Source organism: Lampris incognitus, chromosome 13 (genome assembly GCF_029633865.1).
Source record: "Lampris incognitus isolate fLamInc1 chromosome 13, fLamInc1.hap2, whole genome shotgun sequence".
Classification (NCBI taxonomy): domain Eukaryota; kingdom Metazoa; phylum Chordata; class Actinopteri; order Lampriformes; family Lampridae; genus Lampris; species Lampris incognitus.
In genome coordinates, this window is record NC_079223.1 from 18,771,337 (window position 1) to 18,793,326 (window position 21,990).

At 42.8% G+C, this 21,990-nt stretch overlaps 2 protein-coding genes across 3 annotated transcripts in view; both read left to right on the plus strand.

Moving 5' to 3' along the window:
• p4ha1b (prolyl 4-hydroxylase, alpha polypeptide I b) overlaps positions 1-13,902 on the plus strand; it is a 30,108-nt gene extending 16,206 nt beyond the window's left edge. Inside the window, exons 4-15 of one of the 2 annotated variants that reach the window (XM_056291596.1) lie at positions 1,035-1,186; positions 1,618-1,755; positions 2,211-2,450; positions 3,254-3,465; positions 3,915-4,091; positions 4,740-4,810; positions 8,432-8,531; positions 8,926-8,979; positions 9,070-9,135; positions 9,356-9,424; positions 10,241-10,337; positions 12,238-13,902. In XM_056291596.1, the coding sequence (XP_056147571.1) occupies positions 1,035-1,186; positions 1,618-1,755; positions 2,211-2,450; positions 3,254-3,465; positions 3,915-4,091; positions 4,740-4,810; positions 8,432-8,531; positions 8,926-8,979; positions 9,070-9,135; positions 9,356-9,424; positions 10,241-10,337; positions 12,238-12,308 (1,447 nt within the window). In that variant the 3' untranslated portion in view covers positions 12,309-13,902. Of the gene's footprint in view, positions 1-1,034; positions 1,187-1,617; positions 1,756-2,210; positions 2,451-3,253; positions 3,466-3,914; positions 4,092-4,739; positions 4,811-7,223; positions 7,295-8,431; positions 8,532-8,925; positions 8,980-9,069; positions 9,136-9,355; positions 9,425-10,240; positions 10,338-12,237 lie in introns of both variants that reach the window. The other variant, XM_056291595.1, reaches the window with a different exon arrangement.
• Positions 13,903-14,330: 428 nt separating this feature from the next.
• The window catches only part of actn2b (actinin, alpha 2b), a 37,012-nt gene continuing 29,352 nt past the window's right edge, over positions 14,331-21,990 (plus strand). The window contains exons 1-6 of the mRNA XM_056291611.1: positions 14,331-14,456; positions 18,128-18,242; positions 18,544-18,663; positions 18,821-18,907; positions 19,824-19,911; positions 20,671-20,749. Of these exons, the coding sequence (XP_056147586.1) occupies positions 14,331-14,456; positions 18,128-18,242; positions 18,544-18,663; positions 18,821-18,907; positions 19,824-19,911; positions 20,671-20,749 (615 nt within the window). The remainder of the gene's footprint in view (positions 14,457-18,127; positions 18,243-18,543; positions 18,664-18,820; positions 18,908-19,823; positions 19,912-20,670; positions 20,750-21,990) is intronic.

The following is a 21,990-nucleotide window of genomic DNA, read 5'->3' on the forward strand; positions in this document are numbered from 1 at the left end:
CACACAATCAGACACATACAGGCAAACACATGTGCATACACCCATAGGTGTGTATGATTGTAAACATAGGCAAACATATGCCTTCTCCTGGATCGCCACCTGGCCGTGGTGGAGAAGCTTGCATGTACTTGTGATCCCAAGAGCTATGCCGTCCTGAGCTTGGCTCCTGGTAGGGTCACCCAAGGGGGAGGTTCCAGACAAAGCGCGATCCAACAAAGACCTCGGAAGATGTCTCCGGGTCACAACGGCAGTGAAGGCGGATGAAGGCTGCAACAGAGGGTGGTCCCCAATCTTCTTGGTTCTCCATGCCATTGGATTCTGGCCACCCCCTGCCAAGGACCGTGTGGTGGCTGAAGGCATATCAGCCTCTCTACGTAAAAAGCTGTCACGCCCAGGCGTCCTCCCATTATGTGGTACCAGGATCGGCCTCTAGGGACCCAGCGGGAGGACGGTCATACTTGACTCCGAGTGACCACCGAGGATGATGATGATGAATCATCTGCACTGAAAATAGAATTGGACATCCGCTTGAGAATTGCCATTAGACCATAGAAAGTGGAGATGAACAGCAAATATAGAATAAGATCAACTAAAGAAACAGGGGTTCTGTACAGAATTCACACTGTCTGTTAGAGCCCGATATGGAGGCTATAGAGGCTATAGAGTAGTACTTTATGTAATGAGCAGTGCATGCACCATGGGAAAAGTTAGAGAAACTTTATAAAAGGTAAAAAACATATCGAGGCCAGTCAGTGTCAGCAAAAGAAAAAAGAAAAAGAAAAAATAACCATGGAAAGATATATAATTACACAGAGTATTGCACCTGTTGAAGAATATCTCACTTGATTTTAATTGCACACATGCTTTGAAGTATTATGAATACAGCATAGGTCAGGTCTGATTACATCTGGTGCAAAAATGTACATGAAGTACTGCACCCAATTTTCATTTGTTCCCCTTGCAGTGCTACACAATGATGGATGTGCTGTCAGATTCAAATTAATCTAACTCTACATCCTCCTACCTTGTGCCAGGTGGGCTGATAAGCTGGACTTGTTGACGGCCAAAGCCACCCAGGACCCTGAGGGCTTCCTGGGGCATCCTGTCAATGCCTTCAAGCTGATGAAGAGGTTGAATACAGAGTGGGGAGACCTGGAGAGCCTGGTGCTTAGGGATACCACCGATGGTTAGTAAGGATGTGTACCAAAGTTGAGTAGGATCAAATAGTAATAGACAGTGTTTGCTTTAATATGCCTAGAGTATTGGTAGTATTGTTTTTACATCTGCGTTGATACCTTTTAAACGAAATATTTGAAATATTTCTGCTTTGCTGAATCAACGTGACTCGTAAATCTCAGTAGGAGTTGCGGAGTTGTAGTGATTGAAACAAAGTTAAGGTATGGGGGCAGGGGTCTGGACTATTCTGGAAAAGGCTGTATCTGGACTGGAGAAGCATTTTATGTGGCTTTTAATATTTATACTTTTCCTGTCCAAGATTAATATTATCCATAGTAGCCTCAATAGTAATGATCAGATAAATCAGGGTTAGGTTGGAATGTAAGTAAACGCTAATGATTTGTCCTTTTCTCCCCTATCTGGTATGTAACTCTCTCTCAGTATTCATTTCTAACCTGACCATCCAGAGACAGCACTTCCCTACAGACGAGGACCAGACAGGGGCAGCCAAGGCTCTGCTCCGCCTACAGGATACCTACAGACTGGATGCCAACACCATTTCCATTGGTGACCTGCCTGGTAAGGAGTTAACATCACTGTCTTTCACTGGTCCTGGATGGGAAAAAAAGTTAAATGTTTAGGAATAAGGAGAAAGAAAACCTCTTCTGTTCTGTTCTGTTCTGTTCTGTTCTGTTCTGTTCTGTTCTCTTCTCTTCTCTTCTCTTCTCTTCTCTTCTCTTCTCTTCTGTTCTGTTCTCTCCTCTCCTCTCCTCTCCTCTCCTCTCCTCTCCTCTCCTCTCCTCTCCTGCTCTGCTCATGATGAAATAGTGAATCGAGTGCTTGGGATGAATTTGTATGGAGATATTCCATGAAGGTACTCTTTTGAATCGGGGGTACTACAACAGGCAATGAAAAAAAAACAAAAAAAAAACAGATGGAGATATATAAAGTTATCTTCAAAAATGTGCCTTGAATCGTTGTTTTTTTTCTCAGTTCTAAAAATTTTTCTCTCTACTGTTTTGTCATCACACTAGGGGTTACATACAAAAGCCCTATGACGGTGGAGGACTGTTATGAGCTAGGGAAGATAGCTTACACCGAGGTGGACTACTATCACACAGAGTTATGGATGGCCCAGGCCCTGAAACAGCTCGACCAGGGTGAGGAATCTCCCATAGACAAGGTGACGGTGCTGGACTACCTCAGCTACGCCATATACCAGCAGGGGGAGATAGCGCGTGCCCTGGAGTACACCATGAAGCTGCTTGCTCTGGGTGAGGTCCCTCAATTGCACAAAGAGCGACTGATGAGGCTTCATTTGCATGTGATGTGTCTGGTTTGGCCTGGGATTGAATGGTGTTTGATTTTAAGAGATTTTCAGATATACTTCTGTCCAGGGTCAGCAATTTAGACAACATAAGATTCTTCAAGGGACTAAGTTTCTTGGGGGGGGGGCTTTAGTAGATAAGATGGTGAAACTGAATAAACTCTGAAAGGTTTCAGTATTTTAAAGTAAAACATGTATGTAAAAGGTAGTTAGATAATGTGCCATTGGATTCCCATTTAAATACAGATGAAAAACATGGAAAAGAGGGCAAAATAAATCACTTGTTAAAAGTATTCATATAATCGTACATGTTTGAACAACTGTTTGTTTTTACAGTTTATGAGGAGGCTTACAAACCACATATGGTGTAAAAGAAAAAGGAAAATAACTAGAAAACTCGGTACAGGGAAGTCAGAATTGGAGGCTGAACTGATTGATAAAAAAGAAAAGAGACAAATCCCCTAACTGACCTAATAAGTCAACCACATCTGTCATGTTGTGCACTTGCATAGATATACAGCAAATGCAAAACCAAGCCTAACCTGTCAACCGATGACTTTTAACTGCATTTTATGCCCCGCCATTTTCACCGTGAGTTCTCGGTTCTGATTGCTGTGGAAACCACATTGTCAAAACAGTTTAATGATAATAATACATAATATGCCGTTATTTAGTGAATTAAAAAAAAAGGGCCACATCTGCATTTTCCTCATGGCTATTGGTTTGGCATCCTCCAAATTTCACCATCAGACCCAGAGCACCAGCGTGCCAAGGGCAACCTGAAGTACTTTGAGTTCCAGCTGGAGAAGCAGAGGAAGACCGCAGAGGCTGAGACCCAGGAAAACACAGAGCACACAAAAAGAGAAACAAGCAAAAAGAAACCTAAGGAGAAGGCTGCCAAGGGGTCAATCCCGGAAAGGGCAAAGTATGAGATGCTTTGCAGAGGGGAAGGTATCCGAATGGTAAGGAGTTATCACCCAGCATATTTAAATTTGCTAAATTTTATGCATTAACTTGTATGTATTCTCCATTACCTCGCTGTGTCTCTGTTGGTTTTGTGTATTTTGTGCATTTGACACCTATTGCATGTCTGTCCATCCTGGAAGCGGGATCCCTCTGTTGCTCTTCCTGAGGTGTCTCCCATTTTTTTACTGATAAAGTTGGGGGTTTTTTTGGGTGGTGTTTTTCCTCATTCGGGTCTAGGGGCTAAGGATAGAGGGTGTTGTATATTTTACTGATTGTAAAGCCCTTCAGGATTACTTTGTGATTTTGGGATATACAAATAAACTTGACTTGAGTCAAGGGTCGATGCATGTGTGGATGCACGGCTACAGACTCGGATGAGACGCCTCGTTTAAACGCCCCTCTCTCTCTCCCTCTCTTTTTTTGTTTTCCTTCTCAATCCTTCTAGACCCCCCGCCGGCAGAGCCGGCTGTTCTGCCGTTATTATGACAACAATCGCAATCCCATGTACGTGTTGGGCCCTATCAAACAAGAAGATGAGTGGGACCGGCCCTACATCGTTCGTTTCCACGACATCATCTCCCACGGCGAGATCGAGAAGGTCAAGGAGCTGGCCAAGCCCAGAGTAAGTGAATGCCTGTTTGTTGTGTGAGTCTTAATGTTGTTACCATGCTCAAGAAGCAGAAGAAGAAGAAGAAGAAGAAAGACAGTTTCCACCTTTTCTATGAAGTTTGTTTAAGACATAGACACAAAGCTAGCAAGAATATGAGCACTGATCTACAAGACAATACCGAGTTATCCTTTAGGAGGGGAAACCGGTCTAAACCCTTCAATCTTAAGATGGAATCAGATTGTCCAAAAATTGTTTCCTTGAATCAGATTGTCCAGAAATTGTTTTGGGTGATCTGATTCAAGATTGTCCAAAACAATTGGCCCAAAATTTGTCCAAAAATTGACCAAAATTTGTTCATGGAATCAGATTGTCCAAAAATTGTTTCCTTTTCCCCATTTTTTCCTCTGAATAATATGGAGTGTAAAGGATTTAGTGTGTTGAAAGGGTTGACAGTTCCAACTAAAACTAAAATGGTTTTCACCCAGCCAAGTAAGTGATTGAGCGGGAAAAATGTGCACGCATACATACACACGAATACACACACCTGCATGTACACACGCACACACGGAGATTGGCGTCCGTGTATGTGTTTGTGTGTGTCTGTGCATATTGTGTATCTGTGTCTATGTGACCGTGTAAATCATATTCCTGGCTTCGCAGCTGCGCAGGGCCACCATCTCCAACCCCATCACTGGTGTGCTGGAGACCGCCTCATACCGGATCAGCAAGAGGTAAGGCATAGCCAGGAGCCGCCGAGGAGGAGTAGGAGAGGGGGAGGGAGAATGAAGAGCAGAGGAGAGTAGTATATGTATACTCCTTTGCTTTTTTTCCCCCTTCATTATCTCACTCCCCCCAATCCTCCTCCATCTCTTCCGGCTGGTCCTTGCCGTTGCCTCCGTGTTCCTCCGTCCATCCCTCCCTCCGCCTATCCCTCCCTCCCAACGCTTAGACAAGAAGGCTCCTGAGCAGAAACACAGAATCGCAGGTCAATTCTTTGTATGTATGTCGATATTGTACGAACATTTCCTGGTGTTGGCATACATTTGTGGCCATTTTTCAATGACAACGAAGCAACAAATGCAAGAATGTGAGGTACTTTTGTAACCCTGTGTAAAAAAAAAAAAAGAAGAAAAAAGAAGAATTAAAGATGACTGCCACACTGTTTATACCAGTGGAGAACGCACGATTTCTTTAGCGTTATCCGTAGCCTTATGTTTTGGCTCAGGAGCCACAATTGTACTGTAGAAAGGTAACACTGAGAGAGGAAGTGCAAGATGTGTTACTTTTTCTACCAAGTCCTTATTAACATAGCTTCCTTTGGCCAACAAGGGGTGTATCAGAGGCTGTCATGAATTCCATAGAAATAAGTGGTAAGACAAGCAAAAAATGTTGGGATCCTATTGGTGGGGTGGGGGTGGGGGGGGGATAGTCTGACTCACAGGGAGTAGGCTGCATGTAGCGTGTATAAGCCTGCCATTGGCCGACTATTTCAGTCGGAATCCCGCCCCCCCCTTCCACTATCTGCGTGTTACCATTTTCATAGTCTCGCATAGCCAGACCGATCCACAGGTTTTAGTCATGAAACTTTGATTAATCATCAGTGACAGGACCATATGAGTCTTAGATTTGGCCTCCATGTATGTATGTACATATGTATCGATCTCTATTGATTTCACTACAGTTGCAGGACCACAACAACTTGTGAACATGTCTTGGAAACGCCCAGACTCCATCTCGAAAGACTCTCCTGCCCGATGTTGATCCGTTTTCTGACACGGCCGTCGTCAGTCGGGTTTGATTTGGCACATGTTTTAACTCTGGCAACGGCATGCGCCACTGACATTGACTTGACCAGTGTACCGATCCGTTCCACTTCACGCGAGCTTCTGGGATATCGGTTTAATAACGTTCTGCAAGAGCTACAAACAGCTGTTAAATTGTCTGTGGATTTCACGAGTCCAGTGAGCTCCTCCAGTGCTGAAGTGTAGGCAGGCTTCACCTCTAGGGCACCGATGATCAGGTCATATTTTTCTCTTCTTTTTGGGGGGGGGGATTTCCCCCCCTTTTTCTCTCCAATTGTATGCGTCCAATTACTCTACTCTTCTGAGCGGTCGCTGCTCCACCCCCTCTGCCGATCCGGGGAGGGCTGCAGACTACCACATGCCTCCTCCGATACATGTGGAGTCTCCAGCCGCTTCTTTTCACCTGAAAGTGAGGAGTTTCACCAGGGGGATGTAGCGGGTGGGAGGATCACGCTGTTCCCCCCAGTCCCGAACAGGCGCCCCAACTGACCGCAGGAGGCATTAGTGCAGCGACCAGGACACATACCCACATCCGGCTTGCCTCCCACAGACTTGTGTCTGCAGGATGCCTGACCAAGCCGGAGGTAATACAGGGATTTGAACTGGCGATCCCCATGTTGGTAGGCAACAGAATAGACCGCTACACTACCTGGACCCCCCCCCCTTTTTTTTTTACTCATAAAAATAGACAAAAAAACATATTTGTCTTTTTTTATGAGTAAAAGTCGTCTCACATAGTCAACATACTTCATGTACTGTTTTATGTGGCGTTTTCTTTTGTGGGGATTTAGCCATTTTCATGCCAGGGCTTGCCACACCACATGCAAAAATTGTACCAAAACAAGTTTCCCCCAGCACTGTTTTGCAAGGGCACCGTCGCTGCATCCTGGGCTTAGTGTTGCACAAGACGATTGTGATTGGTTTGAAGAAATACAAACCAGCCAGATCATTTTTTTCCTCTATGCCACAATGACAATGGGTCCAGCCAGACCTTCCTCCAGTGCTGGCACAGTGCTAAAGCAAAGTTTGGAGATAGGTCTGGCTATGCGAGACAAAGGGGAAATAATAGACTAAGCTTTTGGTTTCTATCATTGCCTCAGGAAACACGCTCTTGGCCATCCTCGAGAATAACATTGACCGCAAGTGACCGGATCTGCTTTTGTTTCTCTCTCTCTGTCTCCCTTCACTGTCTCACTTGTACTCCCCACTCCTTTCCCACTTGTCCTCGTCTCTCTTTTTTTTTTATGTTGTGCGTTTCACTTTTCTGTCAATCCATCTTCTTCTTCTTTATTTTTCTTTCTTACCTCTGCTATTTCTTTGACCTTTTGCTGCGGGGAGCTAGCTAAGACGTGCCACGGTGCATGACCCGCAAACTGGGAAACTCACCACGGCCAAGTACAGAGTGTCCAAGAGGTAAGGGGTTAAAGTTAACCGGAGGGGCTGCCACGCCCTCCCCGCCTTTCTCCATGCATCTCTTCGTTTCTCGCCGCTGTTCCCTGGCCAACGCACTAGCCTCTACTTGCAGGCTTGTACCAAATAAACACCATGGAAAAACAAGTGAAAGTATTCAGCCGCACTTGGAAAACAAACATTTAGAGGATGCTTTGTTTTGTTTGAAACCTCCAATTTGTGAGAAGCATTTTCTCAGAACCGAAAAGCCAAATGTGTGAAACAAATGAAAGCATCCTCTGTTTTTTTTTTCCTTCTTTGTGTATTCGCGTGTGTGTGTATGTGTTGCTGAGAACTTTTCTGTCCTTCCAGTTTTCACATAATATTTTAAGCATTTGATGAAATGCAAGATTGTGACATTTCTTCCCTCAAACCATCCAGAGCATTGGATCATGGTCCACAGACTCTGATCCGGAATAAAACTTTATTGGTAAATACTGTAGGCTCATATGAGATATTATGAGCACTTTATGGCTGCTCTGGTCCTCTCCTGTGTCTCTTTCACTTCCAAATCGGGAGGGCAGATTGAGAATCTGCTGCCACTAATAGTTCTGGGGATTTCAATGCACACATGCATTGACGCTGACTCAAATGACTCAAAGGTTATTGTGAGGTTAAATTTTTAATACTGCCCCTGGTCAAGAGCTCAGTTTATGAGTCCTATCTTAGTTCTTGCAACGGATGGTGGGCATGATGAAAGCCAGGTGGTTGCTGGGGAGCTGGACCCCTTGAAAGTACTCACCCTATGAAACTCACAGACTCCAGGTGTGCACTCAAATTAAATTTTAAAGTCTGATTATGCCGCCTTAACTTTTATTTGATGACCTCTTGTGACCTGAGCTGATTTGAGATGCTGAATTATGGGCTTTTTTTCAGTTTTTTAAACTTCTTCTTTACCTGTATTCCCTCTAAACTTCCGTCATTCTATCCTAAAATGTGCATGTACATCTGTCCAGCTTTTTTGCAAGTTCTTAGCATGATTTGTATTTCAGCCTCCTTTTAAAAAAAAAACTTGTTACTGCCATCTTGTGGACAAATGTTCACATTGCATTTATCCATTCTTCTCCCCCCATCCCCCTGCTCACCCCCCTGCCATTCCAGTGCCTGGCTGACTGGGTACGATCATCCGATGATTGACAGAATCAACCAGAGAATTGAGGATCTCACAGGGCTGGAGATGGACACTGCAGAGGAGCTGCAGGTAAAATATTTTGTGTGTTTTATGACTTCTAAATTGTGCCGTTAACCTCACATAAGTTTATTTGTAGGAACGTGGCAGACATGTAACATATAGGAGATTGACAAAAAGACCAAAAATGTAAATCTCAAGTTGAATGATAAATTTTAAATGATTAGGTAATCTGCTCTTGAATTGATCAAGGCACTTAACCATTTGTCATTCTTCCTGTCAATTCTCAATCTTTTTGCACCTGCATTTGTTTAAAAAAAATTTTTTAACACGGAGTGAGATGTCACTGTCATTGTCGTAGATAGTCGGAAATGTTACATTGCACATTTCAATATTAGTAAGCCACATCCACTCAACTTTTCACTCATTCAACTCTGACCTGTACAATATATTTAATTCCCTGTAGATCGCAAATTATGGTGTCGGAGGTCAATATGAACCACATTTTGACTTTGGAAGGGTAAGAACGCTAATTCACACAGGTTGCTTTCTGGAACAGGGTGTATATTTTTCATCGCAGTAGATTAAACTTGATGTTGCCTCTCCACAGAAAGATGAGCCAGATGCATTTAAAGAGCTTGGCACTGGAAACCGTATTGCAACATGGCTTTTCTATGTGAGTCCTTATTGGGTTTTTTTATATATATATAATTGCTGTTTTAATTACATGCAAACAAAAACTTTTGTTCCATTTTTGTGCCCTAAAAATGACACTGTCCCATACTTCACACACATCCATTCCCTATGGATTATCTCTGTAAAAACAAATACTATGACTTTAAAGATGGAAGCCATCATTGAAAATTGATCTCTTTCCCTCTATTTATGTGCTGTAGATGAGTGATGTTTCAGCAGGTGGAGCCACAGTATTCCCAGATGTAGGGGCAGCAGTGTGGCCCAAAAAGGTACTCGATGACGATCCTTTATGCATTACACTAGTCCTCAATGGGCGATAGACAATACCATTTTTTTTACAACCTGGGTTTATTTTCACAGTTTTTTTCCCATTATTCATATCAGTTATGATACTATTTTAGTCACTGGCTTAATTGTAGAGATTTTGGACACAGGACCCCTGCCTAACTCAGCTGTACAAGCAATAGAACATAAGTGTCAGACACGTTTCAACAAGTCCAGTTCAGTCCTCATATCTGAATCACATATTTGGAAATGAAAACGTGTGTGCAAGTTAGAAGTTGGAACCAAAAATGTCCAGTACCGTCAACATTCGTTCATATTGCTGAGCTACCTCCCAGTTCACCTTACAGGACTGACCGCCTATACTTACTGTAGGTTGTAGTATTCATCGACTAACGATCAGCCAGCATAATTGGCAAGTCATAGATAATGGGAAATGATGTATGCAGTGTAACTGAGGCCCTACGTTTTGTTTTTTGTTTTTTGGTCATTGTTGTTGAATATCAGGCTCAAGGCTTGTGTTCAGTTAAGTTCTGTCTAATGGAGGTCCCGTTTCAGCAATCTCTGTAATGAAGACAGCGAGTAAAATGATCTCATAACCGTCAAGCACAATGGCAAAAATTATGGAAATAAGACCCGGGTTGTTAAAAAAAAAACAACCTTAAATTGACAGCGATTTTACATTCTCGGTGACTTAACAGTCCGGATTAGAGACCTCACTGCCCGTTGGCCAAGGTTTTTTGGCCAACATATGGTAGAGCTGTTGCTCTTGCTAACCCTTGTTGCTTATGTGTGTATCCCAGGGTACTGCAGTGTTCTGGTACAATCTGTTTGCCAGTGGGGAGGGAGACTACAGCACACGGCATGCAGCCTGCCCGGTGTTGGTGGGCAACAAATGGGGTGAGTCTCTCTCCGTCCCCTGCAAAGAAGTCAAAAAGGACCCTTGTAAATGTCTTTAGGATAGAAACACCATTGTGGCCCATGTATCTGCCACTGCCCTGATGTTGGTGTGAACCTATTTTTAAACTATTCTTGGCTATTTTAAGATTTTTATGGATTGCCTCAAGTCACAGAACTTTGAATCGGTTCATCTGGACGCAGTGTTTACAGTGGTGCCAACTGTTCCGGTTTACCCGTAGTAGCTACGGATTTGACCCTCTGCTACGGTGCGACGAAAAAGGTCATAAATGCTACATTTTTTTCTGGATCTTTTTTTTTTCCCTACTAGTTATCTACCAGTCCGATGACAGAGTTTAATTTGGGCATCCAATGAGAAGCCGAAATAGGCGGGACTAATCACGGCCGCGAGAGTTCAATAACAGCTGTGACGTAAGCGGTCTTTTTCTCTGTAGCAAGAAGAAGAACCTGCGTGACTTTAGCGAGAAAATGAAATGCAGTGCCAATGGCAACGGCGTCTACCTGGTAGATAACTGGTGGGGGGGGGGGGATACAGATACAGCAATCTTGGCAAAATATTAATTTTAATCGATTCAATTAGAGAACTAAAGAAAAAAAATCCATATCTAAAAACTGGTATTATGCAGGTGGTTTTAATGTTGTGGCTGATCGATGTGAATACTGATCTAATGGCATCCGATAGTCAATGAGAAATTTCCTATGTTAAAGTGATGTTAACCCACCCTAAAAAAAATGTTAGCCTTTCTCTTCCCTTGGAAAATTGTCTAATGGCATCCAATTTAAAGGAACAGTGCTGTGCTTTTCAAAGCCTTGTAGTGGAGCAAATATACAGTCATTTAACATACAGTGCTTGATGTAGTAGCTCTAGCCTAATTCACCGACTGTTGTTTGACCCTTTCAAATACAGTGTGAAATGAATAACAATAACAAAAAATTAACGACAATACATTTAGAATTGTCTGAGGTACTTTTTTTTTAGTTCACTTGGCCACCGATGACCACATTCTGGTTTTTATGGTCAGATTGTTTTTTCACCCTTGCTATTCTGGTTTTCAACTTTGCAATGTTGGCACCTCTGCGTTTATTGAGAGAAACGTTTCATCACTCATCCAAGTGACATCTTCAGTCTCAGTTGAATGCAGGTATCCCCACCCTTAGCAGTCTGTCTGACTTGCAGTCAGTTGAGACTGAAGACGTCACTTAGATGAGTGATGAAACATTTGTCTCAATAAATGTCATGTCCAGATGAAATGATTCAACTTTCTTTTTCTTCCCCCCTCTTTTTCTCCCCAATTGTATCTGGCCAATTACCCCACACTTCCAAGCCGTCCCGGTCGCTGCTCCACCCCCTCTGCCAATCCGGGGAGGGCTGCAGACTACCACATGTCTCCTCCAATACATGTGGAGTCACCAGCCGCTTCTTTTCACCTGACAGTGAGGAGTTTCACCAGGGGGATGTAGCACGTGGGAGGATCACGCTATTCCCCCCAGTTCCCCCTCCCCCTGGAATAGGCGCCTCGACCGACCAGAGGAGGCGCTAGTGCAGCGACCAGGACTCATACCCACATCTGGCTTCCCATCTGCAGACACGGCCAATTGTGTCTGTAGGGATGCCCGACCAAGCCAGAGGTAACATGGGGATTCGATCTCTGTGTTGGTTGGCAACGGAGTAGACCGCCACACCACCTGGACGCCCGATTCAACTTTCAGTGATTTCCTTATCAGGGTTATTGGACATACATAAAGTCAGATTACTGCAAATGTTTTTTCAATGGGCATTAAGGTTGACCTTAAATTAATGTGACAAATGTGTTGGATATGGTACTATGTGCACTAGAAATACCCAAAAGGCTAAAAAGTTTTTTTTTCTCATTGCTTTTAGTATCAAACAAATGGATCCATGAAAGAGGCCAGGAGTGGCGGCGACCATGTGGCCTGAAGGAGTCTGACTGATGAATATTGAGAGCGTTGTCACTTAATGGACTACTCCAGTTCACCCCCAATCTTCCTTGTGAACACCAACGCCCAGGATCAAACTCGAAAGCGCTGCAGTTAACTTATCATACAAGTGGAATCGCAATGACCCTCCTCAATCACACTCGAGCTGTTGCGCTTTGAGCCCAAAGATTCTTTGGATCAATGTGAAGCCCCTGGGCAGTACTAGCTGTCAGAGCAGTATTGCTCTGAGAAATCCTTGCTCTTTGTTTGCCCACCCCATGTCTGTCTCAACACTCTGTTTGAACTCTACCCCAAAGGAAGCCTTACCCCCTTAGTAGTGACGTGGGACCAGCTTCTGGCCAAACTGTCTGTTTGACCCTTAAGGGGACCACTCACATTAAGTTCATGTCATTATGAAGTCGTTAAGTATTCAAAAGGCAAATATTTTATGCTTTTGGCAGAAATAGCAACTTAAACCGACTTGTTTTAAGCTTTTTGTATGGGTTGAAAGCCCTGTGATGGCCTGGCGACCTGTCCAGGGTGTCTCCCCGCCTGCCGCCCAATGATTGCTGGGATAGGCTCCATCATCCCCGCGACCCTGACAGCAGGATAGGCGGTTTGGATAATGGATGGATGGATGAAAGGATCTATCCATTCATTCATTCATTCATTCAGTCATTCATTTAATCAGGTTTCTTAAAGACGATGAAATACTCAGATTAGTGTCTTGGGGCAAATTCACTGTATTTCTTCAAAGTTAAGTATCTCATCTTTGACCAATATTTCCATTCTGATTACCACTTACATGGATGATGAGGGATGTGTAGCGCTACACAATATGTTGTTATACAATATAACAGACGACTTCTTGATCTGCCTCAAGCCCTAGCCTCTCTAAAAATCCTCTACTCCGTGACTACCCATACTCTGGCAAAAAAAAAAGAAAGGTGGAGGCTGTTAGATTTGTTAAACTTGCAAAAACCAGCATGCACTAATGCATGTTGCTGTGCACGTGAACGCCCATACATTTATACACATAAACTACCATATTACATTACATCACAGTCATTTAGCCCACGCTTTTATCCAAAGCGACTTACAATAAGTGCATTTAACGTAGGAAATCAGGAGAACTACTAGTCATCAGAGGTCATTAGTGCATCTTCTCTCTAAACAAGCATCTAAGAGCAAAGCCAGTGCTAAAGTAAAAGCGCCAGAAAGAGATTTTTTTTAAATGAGAATACAATAAGTGCCAAGAGCAAGTAACATGGTAGTAGTTCATATGCTGCATATCATTCTGATGTTTCATAATTCATAATCAAGTGATTTCCCCCCCCCATGAAGCTGACATGTTCACATGTGTTGTAAGGACCTAAAATATTTAACAGGGGATTGAATACTTACTTTCATTGTACCATGACATGCCATTAAAGTATTTTTTTTTAAAAACCCAACCTTATTCCTAAAAAGTTTCGGGTCTGGAAGTGTGTGGACTTGTCCCACAGGTACGATGAACAGTTATTTTTTTGTGTATTACTTTATTGGTCTTCCAAAGAATGTTTATTTATGTTTCACCGGCCCGTTTTGTGTTGAGGTTTTGTTTGTTTTGTTTTTTGCCCTGTATGGAAGTGTGGAATTATTGTTTTATACAATAAAGTCTTTTTTTTCGTCGGTGCTATATTAATAAAGTTTTCTTGAGTTTTATTTATCTATTTTGGGGGGTTATTTGTGTGCGCGCGTGTGCGTTTGCTGTTGCGCGCGGTTGTCACGTGACCCGCCAGTTCTATACCGACCCTTGTTCCGCTGTCCAGCCGAGGCCAGACGTCTCTCGGGTTGGGAGGACGAGGGCAGGCGTGAGTGATAGAAAGACAGCCAGCACCAGAACAGCCTGTATAGACAGACAGAGGAAGCCATCTCGTCCACTACATTAGCCTGACAACAGTTGCAGCTGTCCGTCCAGTATACAAAAACAGGACTTTAGACGGATAACACGCAAGTGGTGTGAGTGTTTGGCGGACTTCTAACGGAGACGCAATGATGATGACCCAGGTGGAAACGGTGGTGCACTACGACAACGGCTATGAGGATGAGTACATGATGCAGGAGGACGAATGGGACAGGGACATGTTGCTGGACCCTGCCTGGGAGAAACAGCAAAGAAAAGTGAGTGAAAGTCAAAGCGGAAAATGTTGCTAAGTGTGTGAAGACCTAACGTTGTTCGCGGTGTTGACAGATATCGAGATCATTTTGTGCTAGTGTAGTCGCTTATATATATGTGTGTGTGTGTGTGTATATATATATATATATATATATATATATATATATATATATATATATATATATATATAAATTCCTAACATATATTTAAGTACTATATATATATGGGACGTCGTTTTTGGTTTAACCAGCAAAGCCTGTTTCCACGCACTCCAGCGGTGCTCTTGGCCTCGCGAGTTCGAATCCCTTCCCTGATTTCTGCTGCACACCTTCCTCCGCTGTTCTCGCCCTGTCTGTCCTATCGATTAAAAGCGCAAATGCCGAGAATAAATTGAAATATAAAAATTCATTAACTGCCAACGTTTTTTTTTCCACACCGTATCCTCTTCCGTAAACTGACGGTATCGTTAAAAGTTTCTGGTATGTGGCTCCGCTTGCCCGGGAACTTGGACGGGCGGTACTGGCTAACAATAGCCCACCCTCCCGTCTCTCCAGACGGTGGCCGGTCCACTGATACGCCCGGAATGCCAGCTGTCAACAGATGCTCCTAACACATGATGACGTCCTATGGATTAGAATGGATGCTGCATCTAATTTTAACCTCGGGACCAAAAGGCATTATAGTGGGTTAATCCGGTGTCCTTGGCGCGGAATTCTTTTGTTCATAGAAACCGTCCCGCACCAAAATATTGCCCCACCTATCGGCTACAGCAGCTCTCTGAAGACCCTCGGCTGGTTTAAAAGTTGGGGCCCCTGTTCATTTACTGCATTTCCTCGCAACTGGTGGTGATGGTCACTGCTCCAAATTCGGGTCTTCAAGTCCAGACTCATCTCGTGGCATAATGAGCCATGTGCTATTGTCTGAGTCTGTCATAACTCCTTTTCCACCCCACGGTCAGGGGTTCATGTAGCCTGAACGCTTACAAGGAAAGCGGTCCTGATTCTGACTCAGAATTTTTGTATAAGTACATTAGGCCTTCTTCATTTTCCTGTCTCACATTTGACATTGCTCACTATACAGCTCCCCCCTTGTTTTAATGATTACGAAAAGAACTGGGCAAAAATTCGATATTACCGTTTGTCGTCTTGTACCGGGATGAAATTCGGATATTGCATATCGTGATACACTTTTTTTTGTTGGTCTAAATTAAAGATAACGCGGATCCATTACCTAAAATTTCTCACAAAATGAGGTCTGAAACATTTGAGAGCGTATTATTTGAAAACTGGTTTTTGGGTTATTATTAGTCTTTATTTTACATTGCAAAACAGTTTGATGTGATGAACCTTACTTGGATTCTGACCTGTGGTATGATTATGGTGATAATAATATGTTCCATATCACCCAGCACTAATTAGGAAGGCCTCGGTGTTGTAATCAGGCGTGTGTTGTTGGCATAATGGCCACTTAAGCCGTACCACTGTGTCGACTTATAAGGGAGGGTCTTCCTTAAGCTTTCCCTAAGCATTTCCTCCCACAGTGTTGATCCTGTTAACCAGTGAGAGCCACAGCGCAGGAGGAACAGGACGGGACCAAGCTTATCTTGTGTCTCGGTGGCACCCGTGGGCACTTCCATTTATTTTAACCGGCTTCTCGGTTTGCCGATGCTTATTTGACCAGGTGCTTTTATGTGACTCAAGTTTATCTAGAGGATTGCCAGAGGTTAAGTCCTCACCATGAACCTCTGCTACAAAGAGCATTACTCCGCTGTAATAACCTAGGAGGCAATTGGCTGAGACTACATAGGCAGGCAGCAGCACTGATAAACGATGAAATAAAAACGGTTAAATTCAGTGTGTTAAACATTAATGGTGATACTTTGTTTAAAAAAAATTGCAAATTGGAAGAAAGTTAAAATGAGGTGAAGAGAACTTGGATGAAGACCTGCTTTCGAAACTGGAACTATCATGGCTCTCCTCTCACCATCATAGATTACACCAGTGGAACGCTGGTGAAACACTCAGCACCCATTTATTTCCCACCTCTTGGACACCTTATACAGCCATTCGCTGACCTGTAGAAGCCTCAAAGGCATCAGGCACTTCAATGACAGGGGTGGTCCTCACTGGACTGGATATGATTCATAAATAAATTTAGCTCTTATCGTCAGTGGTGTGCTGGGGTGGGGATGGGGTGGGTGGAGGTTAGAGAGCGGACGGCAGGGTCCTGTGACTCTGGCAGGGTCAGGTCTAAAGGACCAGCCAGCCAGCCATGTTTTTTTTAACAAGAAGGGCAGTGGTTCAATGTCATATGCGCCCTCGGCCCTCTTTTGCCACTCGGAATGCGGTGGCCTTTGTTCCAAAGCCTCTAATATTCTCTTTTTAGACAGGCCCCCAGAGGGGCAGCCAGTGTGGGCAGCCCACAGTAATTAGCAACTCCTGTGCTGCCCCCCCCACCCCTCCCCCCAAAATCCAATATTGTTAAAGCGCAAATACGGAGTCCACTTACATTGCAGTGCATAGAACAATCAGATGAATGTCTTTTGCACCATATCACAGCACTTGTGCCAACCATAAACATAGACATCATCTTTCATAACAGCAGCCTTGTCACATAGCATATGTACAGGAGATGATGGAGTTGGCAAGTTTGGCAATGTGAAGGAACCATTTATGGCTCCTATGTAACACATCATTTGAAGTATTTAAATCAGAATTTCTGATTATAATCCCCCCTTTACTCGTGTCTGACGTGCCTATTGCAAGTGTCCATAGAGATAAATTCAACCAGGTCTAACACAGCACATGTACTGTGATACAGCTTTCTCCTCACAGCTCACTGGGATCATATCCGAAGTGCCCAAAAGCAGTGACAGAGATTGATGAGAGGAGAGAACATGCTCTATGTCCATGTGACATTTTCGTTCATCATGATACAGTGAAACATTTTGACGTTTTCTCCTCCCTATGTCTTATCGTGAGGTACACCAGAGCAGTCTAAATTTAACTCTGTGTATCAGCTGGAATGTGCTCTGGGGTCTGCTCCCAGCTTTTATCTGTACAGTGATGATCACCCATGAGCTCTGCTGATGGCTATTGAAAGACAAATGTATACAATTAGGAGGAGAAATACAATGACGTCATCCCGTCAGACTGTATATTGCGACTCAATTTATGTTTTTGTACTTATAATTGGTTGCGAGCTACTCAGAGAGTTTTAAAGCTTTTGAAAGCTTACAGCTGCAAAATAATACTTGCAGTTGTGGGGGGGAAAAGTGAAACCAGACACCAAGGGGTGAAATGACTGAATGAATATTCAAGATTTAATATGGTATACACTCCTACAGTGAAGATTTGCGAAGCTGTTAGTTACTTCATTTTCTTTACACCGACTATGGACAGAAAATATACTACAAACAGTGTAAAGAAAATCAACTTGATTTTGGGGACTTAGGTGCCTTTTAAATATGTTTGTAATAGGTAAGTATTTAAGTGAGATCATTCACTGCATGAACAAATCCAAGCTTTTAAACCGGTGTTTCCAACATCTGAATCGAGACAAATTCCAGCCCTTAAAGAGCTGAACAGCATGGGAATTACAGAATGAATGCTTTCATGCACTGACTGAAAGTCATTTAATACCTGTTTGATTCACTTGAGTGTTCCCTTTGTGCTAGACCTTTACAGCCTGGTGTAACTCCCACCTGAGGAAAGCAGGCACACAGATTGAAAACATCGAGGAGGACTTCAGGAATGGACTAAAACTCATGCTGCTCCTTGAAGTTATCTCAGGTCCAATGACTATTGTAAATATAGCCCAACCTGCTAAAAATGGATATTCCTCTTATAACTTGGTTATGTTTTGCTCTTTCCCATCTATAATTTATTACTGGCGAGTCATAATGCCACACTAGGTGGATGTCAACTTTTTTTAATTGGTTTAACTCACCTATAATTAAATTAGCACACTTATTTTTGCAGTTAGTTTATTGGGTTTGTAGCATGATAAAGCTGTGTCTTTATCATAGTGTTTTTTGGTAGTCAACTCACAAAACAATATAATTACCTTTGCTACATTATGGTCCATATGCAGGAGAGAGGTTACCCAAGCCAGACAGAGGGAAGATGCGTTTTCATAAGATTGCCAATGTCAACAAAGCTCTAGACTTCATCACAAGTAAAGGGGTGAAGCTGGTTTCCATTGGAGCTGAAGGTAACTAAATCCCCCACTGACATATTGTATGAGATGATCACAGACTTAAGGTGTCCAATGTGAACCCAAATACAGCCTACTAATGTTCAGGTGTGTGCATTCATTGAATATATATACTTTGGTGATATGTGATGGTAACACAATATTCCTTTTCCAGAGATTGTAGATGGGAATGTAAAGATGACTCTTGGAATGATCTGGACCATCATCCTCCGCTTTGCCATTCAAGACATATCTGTGGAAGGTGAGAACATGACATGTTGAAAAAAATATTAAATGATAACAGTACATTTTATTATGTTGTGTCTTTCCAGAGCTTAGAGACACTTGAAAGAGAGGAAAACAGCAGTATAATGAAACAAAAAAGGTCACTAAAAGAATAACAAGACAATTAGGAGGCATTAAAGAGTAACTAAACCCTACATTATTTTAGTGAGTCTACTGATATCTACAGCTTAAAAACCATATAAAGGTTAAAAACACTCCGGGCTGGTCTTGGTACTCCGTGGTGTAAGCATAGCCGGATTAACACAGCTAATAACATTAATAATGGGTCTGTTTAATTTAGGTGTGCCAGCACATCTATCAGCATTGAAAGACAAACACAGACAGATGCAGACAGACAGAAAGACAGAGACAGAGCCAACACTAACAATTGTCAATAGTAATGTCAATGCTGGTTCTTTCACACACCTACATCCGACACACCCATTATTAATCTTATTAGCAGCAGCTGCATTCATCTTGCTATACTTACATGACTACCAAGACCAGCCTGGCATATTTTTAACCTGTAGATATCAGCAAACTCACTAAAATGGCTTAGGGTTTTTACTTACCCTTTAAGCAAAGACAGTAAAACAACAGTAATATTGCAAGTTAACAGTTAAATGACAGGTTAGCATAGATGACAGAACACTAGGAGTGGGAGCGGTTAACAAGGTGATCAAATGCCACCAATAGATTTCTATGGTCACATGCATCATCCATACAAGATGGCAGTGTGATTATGTTTAAACATGCATCAAGGTGTAATGTAGCCTGTGAGTATAGTCTTGTCTTTTAGACTGAAAACAGATATAAAACTGTACCATCGCCAAAAAGGTGGATGAACCACATAATTTGAATCTTTAATCTATTGCCATCTTCGCCTCCCTCAGAAACATCTGCCAAAGAAGGCCTTCTCTTGTGGTGCCAGAGAAAGACTGCCCCCTACAGAAACGTCAATGTCCAAAACTTCCATGTCAGGTTAGTGTTGAGCAATGTACTGCTGAATTACAGTGACAGTTACAGGTTCGTTAACAAATTCACCTCATTACACAAGTCACAGCACACCCCAAGTGAAAGGATGCCCATTATAAAGACACATTCCATGACACTGGTCTTATTTTGGCATGTAAAAGACATACTACATTTATGTTAGTGCTGCAAATAGCATGAGTAGTGCCTTGATATCATTTGTAGATTAAGCCCAGTTTTAGCCTTAGCACTATGATCATGGGCAGAGTCAAGAAGCCCCTAAAGCTATGATCTGGAGCTGATCTACGAGTACTACATGTTGAGTTCTCACATACACTGAAAAACTGTAAGCACGTCTTTACTCGGTTGCTTTGATTGGCAAACAACTCAAACAAATAAAAGAGAACAAATATCCATTACAAAACAGCTTTCAAATTCCATTTCCTATGATGACAAACTATAAATAAAGTCCCCTCATGATATCCTACCTACTTTTGTGATGTAAAGATGATACCCAAGTACCATTTCAGCATCATTAAATAGCGAGTGCCAGTAGAGGGCTCTCTATGTAGCTCACCTTCACTGACTAAAAGTATAAGGCGTTTTGCCTGTTACTGCTAAAAGTTAAATTTTGGATCGAGTGCAGGGAAGTATTCATCCTTGTGAGCACATTGGGACCAACCCCCCCACCCCAATGAGTTTAGCATACTGTCTCTTTGAATTGTGTTGTCTGACATGTGGGTTCTCTTTGCTAAATGGCTGATGAAGCTGGAAGGACGGCCTGGCTTTCTGCGCCCTGATTCATAGACACAGACCCGACCTCATCGACTACTCTAAGCTCAACAAGGTGTCCAGTGTGGCCCCCATTCATAATCAGGATGCTGTGTATCATCCCCAGAATTAACATTTTACTCTCTTTCACAGTGTGCAATTAATAGCAATGGACCAAAAAAGCTTGAAGCTGAAATGTTTACCTGCCCTGTGAACAAACGTTTTTAGTCAGGGTCTAGAACTAGCATGATATATCTTCTCTTTGTCACTCATCTCTCTCTGACAACTGACTTTGCATGCTCCACTGGTGTCCTTTCTTTATTGGGTTTCTAAGCTGCAAGGACGGGCTGGCATTCTTCACCTTGATCCACAAACTGGGGCTCGTGCAGTACGATAGCCTGGAGGTATTGTAGGAACGGTTCAGTGTAGTTTTTGACTCGGAGTTGATAGAGTACAGTAGACCAAGTTTGGAATACTCTAGTTTAGTCAGTAACATTGGTTTTTATGGCGTATGCTTTTTACTATTGAAGATGTATGGATTACTCTTGTATACAGTGGTATAGTGCTGGGAAAATTGGGGCAATTATTGTGACCAACTCAATGTGTTGCACACGGTGGGACAGGAATGACCTTAAAGGGAAATTTCAGCGATGGTTTTGTGTATGTGCAGTCAGTACTGATGAGTAATGTAGTCAGCTGAAGCAGTGAAGTCCTAACTGTGTACTATATTGACAGAGAAATTGGTGTCTGTCTAGCTCACAGCGTCTTTCCCACAGCGCCTTCATGTACCAGAATGCATTGCTGCATGCTAGCGTCTGTATCTTCGTCCATAAAAATCCTCTGCGCTAGTGTTGTGGGACGTCATTTCCATCATCGTAAATGTAACTTAGTCGGGAGAATGAGGATGGGTTTTTTTTGACAGCTTGTTTAGAGCAGATTAGAGTAATAGAAACCCTGATAGACTGATATTTTTCCATCCGCCAGCTGACGTCAAGATACATCACTTGGCGGTCAGAAAAGAAGAGAAAAAAGACTCGGTTTCACTGCCGCTCCAGAGAAGCAGAAACAATCGGAAACAACTGCAGGTGTTTTTCATGTGCTAGCACTGTCGCAGATAGACAGAAATAAGCTTTGAAATCTGAAATGTCCCTTTAAGTGAGGACAACTCTCCACTTTCCAGGCACTGAGGTCCAGTAGACAATAATAGATGGGGATTTCTATGAATAACGAGTGAGCTGCTTGGGTAGTGGCTGTATTTGCAGATTACTACGCTGCAGTTACAAAAGAAACTTTCCATGTTTCTCCACTTCACAGCAG